Source organism: Bacillus rossius, chromosome 1, assembly GCF_032445375.1.
Source record: "Bacillus rossius redtenbacheri isolate Brsri chromosome 1, Brsri_v3, whole genome shotgun sequence".
NCBI lineage: Eukaryota > Metazoa > Arthropoda > Insecta > Phasmatodea > Bacillidae > Bacillus > Bacillus rossius.
This window is the reverse complement of record NC_086330.1, coordinates 236,469,211-236,482,381: the sequence shown is the minus strand read 5'-3', so window position 1 is coordinate 236,482,381 and position 13,171 is coordinate 236,469,211. Positions and strand designations below refer to the sequence as shown.

The 13,171-nt window shown below is 38.9% G+C and overlaps 1 protein-coding gene across 5 annotated transcripts in view; it reads right to left on the bottom strand.

Annotated features, from left to right (window-relative positions):
- The window catches only part of LOC134527381 (alsin), a 239,496-nt gene that overhangs the window by 174,336 nt on the left and 51,989 nt on the right, over positions 1–13,171 (bottom strand). For all 5 annotated transcript variants that reach the window (XM_063360022.1, XM_063360024.1, XM_063360019.1 and 2 more), the window contains exons 3-4: positions 4,778–5,221; positions 246–1,188 (exon numbers count right to left, since the gene is read on the bottom strand). In XM_063360022.1, coding sequence (XP_063216092.1) covers positions 246–1,188; positions 4,778–5,221 — 1,387 coding nt within the window. The remainder of the gene's footprint in view (positions 1–245; positions 1,189–4,777; positions 5,222–13,171) is intronic.

Sequence of the window (13,171 nt, the reverse complement as noted above, 5' to 3'; positions counted from 1 at the left end):
TTTTGTGTTAATTTGGAACTCATAAAAAGGGAAATTCTAATAACTCCAAACCTATTAAAAGAGGAAAGTTAAGGTAAATGACATGGGAAACATTTGGTACTATATCATTCTGACACAACAGGTGGGACAACATTTTAAGCTATGTCATCTAAAAAATGTTTTACTGTGCTTACTGTATTTCACAAACAGAATTAAATATTTATTATAAGTAGTAACATGCGGGTTCCACAACACAAGGTAGGTACCTGCAACGTGTCTGTATCCTGGAGTGGCTCCACCCAGATGGTGTCCAGGGGATGCACGGTGTGGCTCCCCCCGGTGACATGCACCAGGATGTCACTGAGCAGAATGAACCAGTGAGAGGAAAACCTGCCCGAGTTGAGCATGTAGATGGGGTGGGAGCGAGACTCCCTGACCAAGCGCCTTCTGGGCGCACGCAGCAACTCCACCACTCTGCCCGCACTCTCCCAGAACCGGCGTGTGGTGTCTGCCTCGCGTCGCCGGCTCTCCTGCTCATCCCACAACTGCCCCCACCTGGCCAGTGCATCTCGCAGTCGACGCTCCTCTTCCTCCCGCCCCGTGCTCCGCAGCAGCAGGGACTGGATCATGCACTTGTACATGTGCAGGCGGCTCAGCGGTTGCAGAAGAGCGCAAGTCACCACTCCCTCCGCCGACTTGCCACCCCGCCCCGGCTGCAGTCGCTCCGCGAACACCCCCGCCAGACCGGGAGGCACCTCCACCATCTTGGGGATGTTCGCGAAGCCGCTCAGTGACATCACGTCGCACGCAGCGTTCAAGTAGCTCCTGTAGGCCCTCACCAGCTCATCCACACACCGCACGAACGTGATGCTGCTGGCGTCCGTCCTGCCCTCGCAGTACTCCCGGTATGTGCGCACGTTGAGCGCGGTCAGGCTGACCAGGTCATCGTGGCACGAACACAGCACCTCATACATGCTGGCATCCGACGTGGCCAGACTCTTTCTCTGCACTGGCCTGACAAGCGACTGGCTGACCAGGCACAACTCCTCCAGGAACAGCTGTTCGATAGCCAGGTCCTGGACGGCCGGCGACACAGGGCTGTCCGAAACCAGGCAGCCGCTCACATCTTTGCTGCAGAATATGTGCTTTCTGGAGACTGCAGGCTCCTCCTGGAACGCAATTGGGACCGGACTTCCCGCTGGCTTGTCACTGCAAAGTGAAATGTCAGTTGCAATATGTTCACACTATAAACATATTCTTTTTCCATGACAGTTAAACAACACGTGTAGCTTAGTTGCATCTTTTTGTAAAAATAATATGTACATTAAGCTTCATACTTTCATAATGAACATTATAGTTTCCTCCATGTCCATGTAACAAAATGAGGAGCATAATGGTATTTCATGAAATTAATCATTTAGGTTTTCAGTCACTTCACAGAAAAAGATGGCAAAGTGGTTCAGCTTCTAAAGAACCAAAACTGCAGTCTTGTTGTGGTACCTTACTTGTTTCCTACATTTGTGTTGTTTACTGACTCGGGTTTTAACAACTTCCTGTCAAAATGAAATAAACATATATAAAAAGTTTCCATTAATTATTAAATAAAAAAGGAATTACAACTATAAATATACACTCAAGATAGTAAGTCAAAAACCCCAAAGAAAAAGTTGTTCAAAGATCAAAAAGTCATGATTAAAAAAATATTTTACCACCACTACAACATAGGTGTATATACGTGGTGAGAGCGGGGGACTCTAGCAATCTACCTAAAGAAGGAGGGAGCAGGGGGTTGGATCAGCATGTTAAACATAGGTTCCTCAGAGGGGAAGGGGGAAGACCGAAGGCAGGAGTGAGGAGCCGGCACGGGAGAAGGGGTATGCTAGTCAGCGGTGTTATTCTCAGCTGCTTGTGATGTATCCCTCCCCAGAGAACCATCAGCTGTTGACGTCATGGTCATCTTGGTTCATATTTTCGAAGCTAGGGAGTGCTGGTGTAGTGCGCTGGTGTTATTTAAAAAAAAAATCTTTATTGCAGCAACCACGTCCTGAACCCTAGGACGTGGATTGGTAGTCAGTGACGGTAGCAACCAAACCAGAGCATCTGTTGAGAGAAGAAGAATTAAATAAGGAATATATGCTTTTAGTTGGTGGTGGTAAATTCAAACACCAGAGGTGCGCCAAGACTATACTTATAGACTGGTGGCAAATTTAAAAATAGTATCGTCTGCGGTAGGCCGGCAGGTCTTTTTTATGGTGCCACCAAATTTTAAAAAAAAGTTGGCTGCTACAAACCATCATTTTTTTTACGATGCCACAAAATTTGAAAATATAATCGTCTGCTGCAGGCAGCAAACTTTATTACTAGCGCCAAGTTTAAACTTAGATGTTAAAGTGTCAAAATCCGGCATCTTTTTTTATAGTCAATGGCAACTAATAAAAAAATATATTGTCTACTGCAGGCAGCCATCTTTATTACTGGTGCCAATTTTATTTATGGTACTAGTTATGTTTAAATTTTAAAAGTCTGGCATCAATTAATTTTTTAAAAGTGTTGACATAAGTTATTTTCCTTAAGTATTTATTACCACTACGTATGTCATTATAAATATTTAAAATATTATAGTGATAGATAACCTTTAATAGTGAGAGGATTTGTTACCACTATAGTCTTATAGAAAATTCTGTTCATTATACTGATAGTGTTACAGACAATATTTGATAAATTGTGTTAGCTTATAAGTATATGTTCTCCAGTACGTTATAGGCATATGTTCTTCAGTATGTTATAGACATATATATTTAGTATTAAATATATTCATTTAATGTTTTAAAAGGCTGTAACAACCCAGATTATAGCCTTCCTCATACAATCCAGTAATAATAATTTGTTATAAATTTTTTTGTCAAATTTCAGGTTAGATGTAAAAACTTTTCCTTTTAGAAGTTATTCACCTGGTTTATTGTTTTTATTTTTAAAATTCACAAGTTTATTTTTCTAGTAAATTTTTTGCTGGCTTCTTTGTGTGGGAAGGCGTGCTGACGTAATTCTCCTTAGTTTTTCCACAACCGAGGCTTTATTTCACACTCTAGGCATGTGAGTCATGGTCACAGAAGTGTGAGAAAGAGACAAAATCGCTGCGTCGTGGGAACAGAAGTAAGCATTTCGTTGAGCCTCTGTTGCCATGCGCCGTGATTGGCTGAAAATTACGTCAGCGAGCCCAGGACACTGCCCGCACAAAGGGAAGGAAGGTTGTAATATCAGTCATTGTCCGAGCACCAGGCCGAGCGGTCGTTGTTCGGGCGGCGGGCCGAGCAGGCTGTGGCCGGGCTATGGCTCCGCATTTTTCTCCTTTTTGAATAAACAGTTTAATTTTTTTTGTTCTGTTCTGAATATATTTCAATTTTTATATGAATAAAAAACAGGTAATTACACCAAACATGAATAAGAATTTTTTCGTGATCTACTAACCATTATGTTCTATTCATCACCTAAATTTGAGCTAGCCGGAGGTGGTGAGTGGTAACAAGGCATATTATTCTTGTGGTAAGCATAATTTTAAAAAGAATAAAAAATTTACATATAATAATTTAGCTAAGTAATAATATTAAAGTTATCTTGTGTTAGAAAGTGTCAAGTTCATCCCCTACTAGCATCTCTTCAGCTATAGTCATAGCATACTGTTAAGTCTAGTGTTGAAGATTTCGTAGCTAGCATAGTGGCGTGAGCATGGCGGCATGCAAAGTCGCGCTGGACCGTCTGATAACCGCATGGGGTGCATCTGTCTTTAAAACCGACAGCGCACTCAAGCAGCCGCGGCCCACGAGTCCACGGAGTTACGTGTACCTGGCAATTGATTATTACCAGCTAAAAGTAACATAGCAGAGTATTAAGGTTCCTTGTTGCTGCTGTATTTTATCTAAGATGGTTAATATTTACTTCTAAAAATAACTTGCAAATGGATCTCTCACCATACACTCACTCTGTCATTGCATGTTACATAATGCTACAAGTAACAACAAAGCCAATGTAATCTACATATCTGAGACTTGAGACTGGCAGACTGCATCATTATTTAACAGACCGGTTGTTTAAACTTGGTGCGAGTACTAAATAAATATGGCTTCCTACAGCAGACGATATTATTTCCAATATGCCGCCAGTCTATAAGTTTAAACTTGGCGCGCCTCCAACTAAAAGCATATTTTCCTTCTTTAATTCTTCTTCCCTCAACATATGCTCTGGTCTAGTGGCTAGCATCGCTGCCTTCCGATCCGCATCTTAGGTTTCGGGGCGTGGTCGCTGCAATAAAGATTTTTTTCTTAGAATAACACCAGCGCTCCACACCAGCGCTCCCTAGCTTCGAAAATCTGAACCAAGATGACCTTGACTTCAACAGCAGAAGCTTCCGGGTAGGGATATGACATCACAAGTGGACGAGAATAACACCACTAACTAGCATCCCCCGTCTCCCGCACCAGCTCCTCACTCCTGCCTTCGGACTTCCCCCTCCCCCTCTGAGGGGCTGATCCTATCATACACCCCGCTCCCCCCTTGCAATAGGTAGATCGCCAGAGTCCCCCGCTCTCCCTACTCATATACTTGAATAAATATCACATCACAATATTTAACAAGACATAAAACGACTCACACACACACTACAAGCATACAAGTATATTGAAATGATGTTACGGAAACTCAAAGCGGTAAACATTTACCAAAAAGAGAAATTTCACAAATTGTGATAAGTTTGGTTCAACTGATAGATTAGTAACAAGTTCAGTACATTAAAGACACTTGCCTGGTTTTACTTAGATAAAAGACATTCCCTGGGAGAGTCAACACCAGGCTGTGACAGTCGCCTGCAGCCACACTCCAAGCCCTCTCCACTAGACTGGCCACATGGCGGGGAGAGCTCTGCACCTGGGACACCTGCCCGCAGACGTTGCCACCCCACGTGAACACCCGACCATCCAGGGTAACGGCGAGGGCATGCAGGCGGCCGCATGCCACTTCGTGCACGCCTTGGCCGGCCAGACGGGAGACGAGCGTTGGCCGTGCTCGCTTGCTTGTGTCCCCGACGCCCAGCTGGCCGTGGCTGGAGCCACCCCACGACCACAGCTCGGGGCTCAGCAGTCGGCTGCCCGCACGCACCAGCTCGCTCAGCCGATCCGCCAGGGCTGACTCCGAGCCATCGCCTCGATCGCTGGCCCCCGTGCTTGACGAGAACGGACTTACATCACACCTGCGATTATAAGGAAGTTCCATTACTGGCAAAGTCGTTAGATCTAGGGCAGGAGGGATATTGGGGACAGCACTTGCCTGCAATTATTTAGAAATCACGATGGCCGACAAGGAAGTCTGGATTGTGATCCCAGTGCCTTAGCTACTCCGCCACCTCGCTTAATGAAACAACTTGTATTGACAGTACAGAACAATATGTCACTATGATTTTAAACCTTATGAATCATAATTAATTCATGCATTTATTCTTTGGATAGCTTTTTTGTGTTTTGTTTAGATATTTCTGCCTTTTGCCGTTTAGGACATGGATGTGACTGCCTCTGGCTGGAAGGTAGTCAAACCCTGCAGGGGTAGTTCCAGAGTGTTACAGAGCTTACGATAGTAGGAATGTTAATGGTGCCATCTAAACACTGGAAGAAAGGCACGGTAGACGTTTATATCTACAACTCTCATTTCAAAAGTACTTGAGATTTTTAATTTTTGTTTGCGCATGAAAGAAATAAAAAGTACATTCAACGCCAGTTTGGGGAATTAAGTTGCCTTGTACCCACATTTGCACTTTCTCAACCCCACCAATATCACAAAAATTGCCTTTTTAAACCTACTTCTTTGAGGAGTAAAAACCATCAGAATTTGAGGAAATCACCAGTTAGACATGCCTTAAGACATTCTTACACTGATTCCTGCATTTGAACAGGTATGTCACCGCTGAACATTATCAGTGGCAATAATAGACGTAAATGTCTGCATCTGCAAAATCGCTACCCATCTCGTGACACCCTCTGGAACGGCCTGTTGCCCATTTCCCCTCACGCCACACTAGAAGAGAAGAGGGAGGTGGGATGGCTGCTGCGACTTTGCCAACGTAGTTATTATATTGGTTTGTCTCTTCACACGAACACTCGCATCAACCTAAATCTATAGGACGGCAAATGGCAGATCACGAATGAACACTGCATAACTTAACTGTATGAAAGTAAACTGATTTGTGTACCAGTCTCGCACCATGCTACTAGTGGCATGCCACATTAGAACCATAAGGTTTTTGCACAGAAATTTTATATGCATAAAAATGTTTTTTGGTAGACAAAAATTTGAGAAAAGTATTTTTATAATACAGACGCTTTACTAATATTTACCCACTTACAACTTACTAAACAAACATAGATATGTTTTACATTTTTTAAATGATAATGTACTAAGTTAACTTTCGTATTTAGGTAACATGAAGTTACCTTAAGCATTTAATAGTTTGATTGCAGATCAGTTTGATTTTAAATATTTTTTTAATAATCTTAATACCAAAGCATGGCATCTGAAGGCCATTATAATAACAGTTAAGTTTTTAACATATATATCTAAGAAAAACAAACTACACTTCTGACTAGCTGAATTTAAAATGTCCCTACAGCTGGTCATTATACTCATGACACAGACGAAATATTTTCAATAGGCAATTCAATCCAACGTAATCCTTGTTACATATCAGTTAATAACAGAGTAAACAGTAAACCTAAGCACTGCTATTATTTTTGTCACACTTCACTTTCTCTTGAAGATTTGTGTAACTGGTGGATCTTTTAGTTTCAAAGGGCAAAATAATGATTTTGTCTAGATATAAGTACCTCTATGTTTATTTAACTTTTGATTACTTTCACATTAAAATCATATTTGATAAATTGATTGACAAATATATTAACATGGATTTAAAATTACATTATCTAAAGAATTGGCCGGCCCTAATTAGAAAATTACCCTTAATCATTACACATAACTAAAATAAAATCAGAAACAATAAACAGGTTAAGTATTAACAATCCGAGCACACTTAGAGCGATTAAAGATCCGAAAGAAAAATTTCTGGAGCTCCGATCCTTTCAACGTCGTGATTTAATGTTATTCTGAAGATATAAAAAAAACTGAAGGCCTGGAGGTTTGGCGATTGCTGGCCAAAGTTGAGCTGCTAACAAGGCATCAGGGTGCCTTAGTCGTCCTGATTGCTGGAGGATGTACACGTGGGTGGTGTTCTTAGGTCATGTCTGCATCCGGCCCTTGGAACCTCATCCGGCCCTTGGACCCTGTCTGTGAAAAAGTCCGAAACAAACATGTTCAGAACTGGTTCACAGACAGTTAGCAAAATAGGCAGAAAATGCCTACTAACAACTTGATGGTCGGGGAAATAAAGTTTGTCAAAAAACTCACCGTACAGGGAGATGGCCTCTAGCGTCAGCCAGGGTGCGGAGCTCGCGAACACGCAGTTCTCACGGACGTTTCCATGATTCAAAAATATAGAATATTAGGCAGTATTATAAACGAAGCATGACTACTTCTACGTGGTACACAGACTTGACTAGTTACTAATTACTACAGTTGTAGGGAATCACATCCCTTGGCTCGCTGATTACATCTTTAACCGACGACCAGTCTTGAGGTGCGGCACGCCGACTATGTGGTGGAGTGGTCAGTCTGCTGTCGCGGCGCGAAGTCAGTTTGGGGTGGCAGCGACTCGTAATTAAAAGACGATGTCAATCAAAGGAAGAGGGGAGGGGAGGCTTCTGGACCGAAAGTTTCCGAAGATTTCCGAGGGAGTGGTTGAGAAATACTGTCTTTGATACCTCGAAGTTGGTGGTACTGGCCGATGTCAGCGCGACCTTCTGAGGAGTGTCTGAAACATGGAGAGATCGACTCACACGAGGCAACTTCTAACACATCGGGCTTATAGAGGGGACAAGTGCAGCTCTCTGGTGGCTTGGAAATGAACTACGGGGCACTGTTTTTTGTGTGAGGCGCCAGGGGGCGTTCAAACACCCGATAAAATAATTCGCAACTCTGCCACTAGAGGTCAGAGGCGGTACATTCTGAGACTGGAGTCATTGCCTCGAGACAGGCAGGGGTTATTGGCCGGTCAGTGAACTGGCCCTGATTCCCAGGAAAGGCTGGAGAAGGGGAGGGGGGTGGAAACTGCGATGACAGTGGGAACGAGGCTTGACTGAGCCTGGAGGCGTGACTGGTCATTGGTGAAAATGACTCGAGATCATGCCCTGGAGTGCTCACGTCAGTCTTAGAAACAGCTTGCTCTGATAGCTTGCAGGACATAGCACTTCTTGTCACGGCTCGGAAGAGGATTACAGGCGACGTACGTGCGCCAAAGCGGGGATAAGGCGATAGCACATGCTGGGTCATTAGATGGTAGGCAAAATTATATTTATGCTGGGAACAATAGGGGAGACAGGTATGACAAAGATTAAATGGGAGTGTACAGGAGGCGGAAAAAGTTAAAGTTCTTGCAGCAAAAGAATGACTGGCAACAATATTTTTCAAAAATTCAAATTTAGAATTGTGCCAAAAATACTAGTTGGTGGCACACACTGATAGAATCATGTCTCTGACAGTAAATTTTCTTGTGAATACAGCACTTCCTTAGTTTCATTACAAAGGCAACTCTTATAATTTTGCAAACTATAAATTCAACAAAGAACACTTCTGTATTTTTTACAAATACTTGTAAGATTGCAAATGCAATCTTTGTATAAATCACAAACAATTAGTGTGGATTTCCGCTTCGATATCGGATAAGTGGATGTTTCCAAGGTGAAATAAAACATATTAACACAATATTAGTATACTGTTTTTATAACCCATTAAAATATTTAGTGATGCATTGATTCATCTGTGGTGTAAAGGCTTGTGTATTTATTCTAATGAGGATGAAAAAGACTGAATATCCATTGTAGCAAAAGGTTATTCTGCAGGTCGTAGTTCAGTAGGAATATGCCCAAACTACAACTCACAAGGTGAGTTTTGTGCTTCCTGGGATTGCTCATATAGTCATAAGTTTAGACTATAAAGCAGATACATTACTTTGTAAAAGCACACACAGTATCTTGTGATTGGCCACTCGAGTATTTCTGATGACATGAACAGTTTGTTCAATTTCACAAAAACTGATTTCATGTTTCTTGGCTGTCAAAATCGTAACAAATTTGTGAATTTTGAAATGCCAAGTAAAATTAAATAATATTTTCTGAAAGAAATTCAAAACATTTCTTGAAGTAGCCAGTGGCATTGCACTTAAACCTAAAAAGTTTCAGTTCTGCATTAAATTAAATTCTCATTTGTACAACCCAAAAACGTTAAAAATGTAACTTTGGCAGCTAATTATGCAAAAATTATGCGCTGTATATATTTTTTATTTCGTGAAAGTTATACAATTGAAAAAGTCTACAAGTTTATCTGTAATTACTGTAAATATAAAATCTTGACCTGAAATAGGAGGTACCCCCTTAAATGGAAGAAAAACTAATAAATTTCTACATATATTGTTTACTGCCAGAGTTGGTAGACCCAATGTACACCCGCAATCTGCCCATAAGAGAGCGAACCTAAGGAAAGGCTGGATAGCAATGTCTGCTCAATCTTGTCTATGAACTTATTTTAAGTATACTTTTTGAATATCACACAAATATATTCCAAAAGGTAACAAAAGAAATACAGCAATTTTTCTCTATCTGTAACAATAGGTTAACTTTCCTATTCTGAGAAACTGTAATAGGTCCAACTGACAAAGATTTACGTAAGAATTTTAACATTATATCAAGCTCACTTCTCAAACTAACAATTTAGTTGTCAGAACCAGAATAACAGGTCATGATCTACTGCTAAGATATTTATAAAACATGAAGGTGTGGAATTTCCACATATATATTGGGTTCTACTAACATTTTTACAGGACTATCATTTTCAGAGCTGACATGCATGATAGCTTTCTGACTGCAAGTCCATGTGTCACAAGAAGTCAAATTTCAAATATGCATGTGTGTGTGATGAATTTGGGAAAACTGAATGCAGAACGCAATTCTACTGAATATGTCAAATTTGTATCAGCGTAAATAATCAAGGGAAGGTGTGGATATATTTGTATTGTATATACATGTAATGAATATAATTTAATATTTATTTAAAACCCTTCTAAACTAAATTTAAAGACTTTTTTGATGTTTAAACATCTTAGCTCTTGGTATAAGGCACTTGGTATGAGTAATTTTGTGAATGGAAGTTGACTAGAGTAAAAATGTGTCCCTAAACATGGTGCTGCCATCTGTGGAAGTCTCAGGAATCTCAAAAATATGGCGAATCAACGTGATTTATCAGTTTATATTAACTTTCATGAAGATCTGGGGTATGTACTAAACGTATTGGTGTGCCAAACTAATCTTTATTATAGTACAACTATCCTTTAATACTTTATAATTTATAGTCAAAAAAGAAAAATGATAACTTAAAAAATATGAATTACAATTTTGACAAACCTTAGTTAACGTTGAAATGTAAAGTTGGCGCAGCGTTCGACATACTGTAAACACACAAGTAATTGTTAGCCTACATATACTCGACGCAATGTTAAATAAAATAATTTAATGAAATTTTTACTGTTAAATCTTAAATTAAATCAGATCAATAAGTTTAACGATTGTTTGTAGGAAGTATATAGAATGATTTGTCATTAACACAAAAACAAATATACATATACTTAGTGTTATAATTGTGTTTTAATATGCTTCACATTAATTTTGTTTTAATGTTTCCATTGGACTGAAACTTTTAGTTTGAAAAATACTTAAAATACAGCTTTAGAGAACCAATAAAATGTTAAACATCTTTGACGCCATGTTTGTTCCAACACAATTTTCTTGGCTGATAAGTTATATTCCCAGATAGTGATTTCCCAGATAGTTTCATCACCATAAAGTTTACTTTGGCACACCAATACGCTTAGTACATCCTATGATGTTCACAAAAGTTAATATGTATGATAATTAATAGTATCATCTTGTTAAACAGAATTATAGTTACGTTTTAATTGTTACTGTTTTACCCAACACCAATACTTTTCATATATTTATCACACTTGGCATTATTTTAAAGAATTCTATGTTAAATTTTGTGTCAGATTTTTATATTATAAGTTTATTTGCAGCATTAGAACACATGAATTTGCTTGTTACCGAGGTTAGATGTTTACACATCACTGGCGAGTACTGCAAGACTCGCTAACATTTTTTTTGTGTATTAAATTCCATGCTTTACTTTTTTTGGTTCTACTTTGTTTGGTATGGGAATTTTTTTCTTATAATGAAGGTAAGGATTGCACTTTCATAGAAGTATAAATAAAATAAAACTGAATTCTTATTTTTTTTCTCTTTACTTTATACAACTTGATTAATTTAAATATGTTTATTCTCTATGTTTGTTGTCTTATAACCTATCTTACATTTTTGTTGTTATTTTTAATGTATTTGTTTTTAAAGATTCATAAGTTTAAAATTCCCAATGAAAAATCACGTTTTAAAGTTTATATCAAATTTGTGTAAGAGGACGAACTTGTAAGAAAACTTATGATTTGTTAATAGGCCCTGGATATATAGATAGCTAGGTCATTCTGCTTCGGTTTTTATATATTATTACAACTGAAAGTCATTGAAGGAAACCATAAGAAATATTCGATTTGGAACGAAAGAGTATTAGTTCAGCAGCAGACGTATAGCCGCAACTATAACTGAAATCAGTTTGCAGAATTTGATAACAAGTATAAAGGCAATATTTACACTTTATAGAAAGTAAATATTTAATTTCCTTTAATATTTATTTTGTTTGATTACATTTTATTCCGTATGTTTATATTTGCACTCTATAATTAATTCAAACTGTAAATTTCTTTGGTTATCGTTTTGTCTATGTATTACTCTATGTTATTTTTTATTTTAATTATTGTCAAGGCTAGCATAGCAGTATTTTTTGAAACAACTATTAATTTAAAGATGAACATGTCAGTAATGGTTAGTAATTTTACTATTTTTTGTTTTAACAACAAACTAAAGAAAATCGTTTACTAGTGACGGGGAAAATATTCTTTTAGAACAAATTGAGACTTGATTAAGACAACAGCTAGAACGCAACGATTTTGACAATGATTTATAATTGAATATTTTATAGAAGATTGGAAATGGTTATTAATGCCAATATTAACTGAGTTTTGAAGAAAATAATAATTTTAATCGACGAAGATAATACTCAGACATCAAGATTTAAAATAATTACTTACGAAGAGAAGTCGACAAAAATCCGTGTTCAAGAGATCGCCAAACGACTTTAATTTGCTTTGAAACTACGAAGATTAAATGCCGTTTATAATTCCGAAGAAAGAAGAATCCTGTCGAAGATTGAAAAGTCGCAGTTCGAGCCCGGGAAGGATGAACGCCGCGCAGTCCAGCCCAGTCACAGCCCATAGTCTGAAGAATGGAGTCGTGACAGCGCGTATTCCTGCCACACGCTAGAGAACGGAGGAGCAACACCAGTATCGCAGTCCTGGATGAGTCGAACCAAGGAGTCTCCATGAACCTACACGTCTCGTGGGTATCCTGCAGCAAGGTTTGGTCCCTTACCCCATCACCCGAAGACTCGCTGAATATAGAAGTACCCGAGCGAATTACAATTTTAGAAAGACGAACATTTTTCACAGAACTAGAATCTGTTATATTATATTGAATATTCTTTGTAAAGAAAACCGATTAACTTGTTCATCTTTAGATTTACAAATCAAATTCCGGAATCGCGATCCCGAGCTAGATAGTATTAGCTAGTATAGATGGAATTTGATATTGGAATAACGTATTGCTATTTTGGTTGACTGATACTGCAAGTTACGTACCCAGTAGTCCAAGCTCTACCGGACTGAAGTTAGTTGAAATAAATAACATCCAAATAATTAACATGTTTATAGTAAAGATAATTCACTCAAGTGAAAGAATTGTTAGATGCTTTGAAGTTGAGAGTAATAACAAATTCCATCTGTAGTTTAAAATAAATTAGTTTAATTTAAATTTTTGCTATTAAGTGTGATTTTGTGCATGTCAAGGTGTATTGTCACCGTTTTCGCAAACATTACACACAA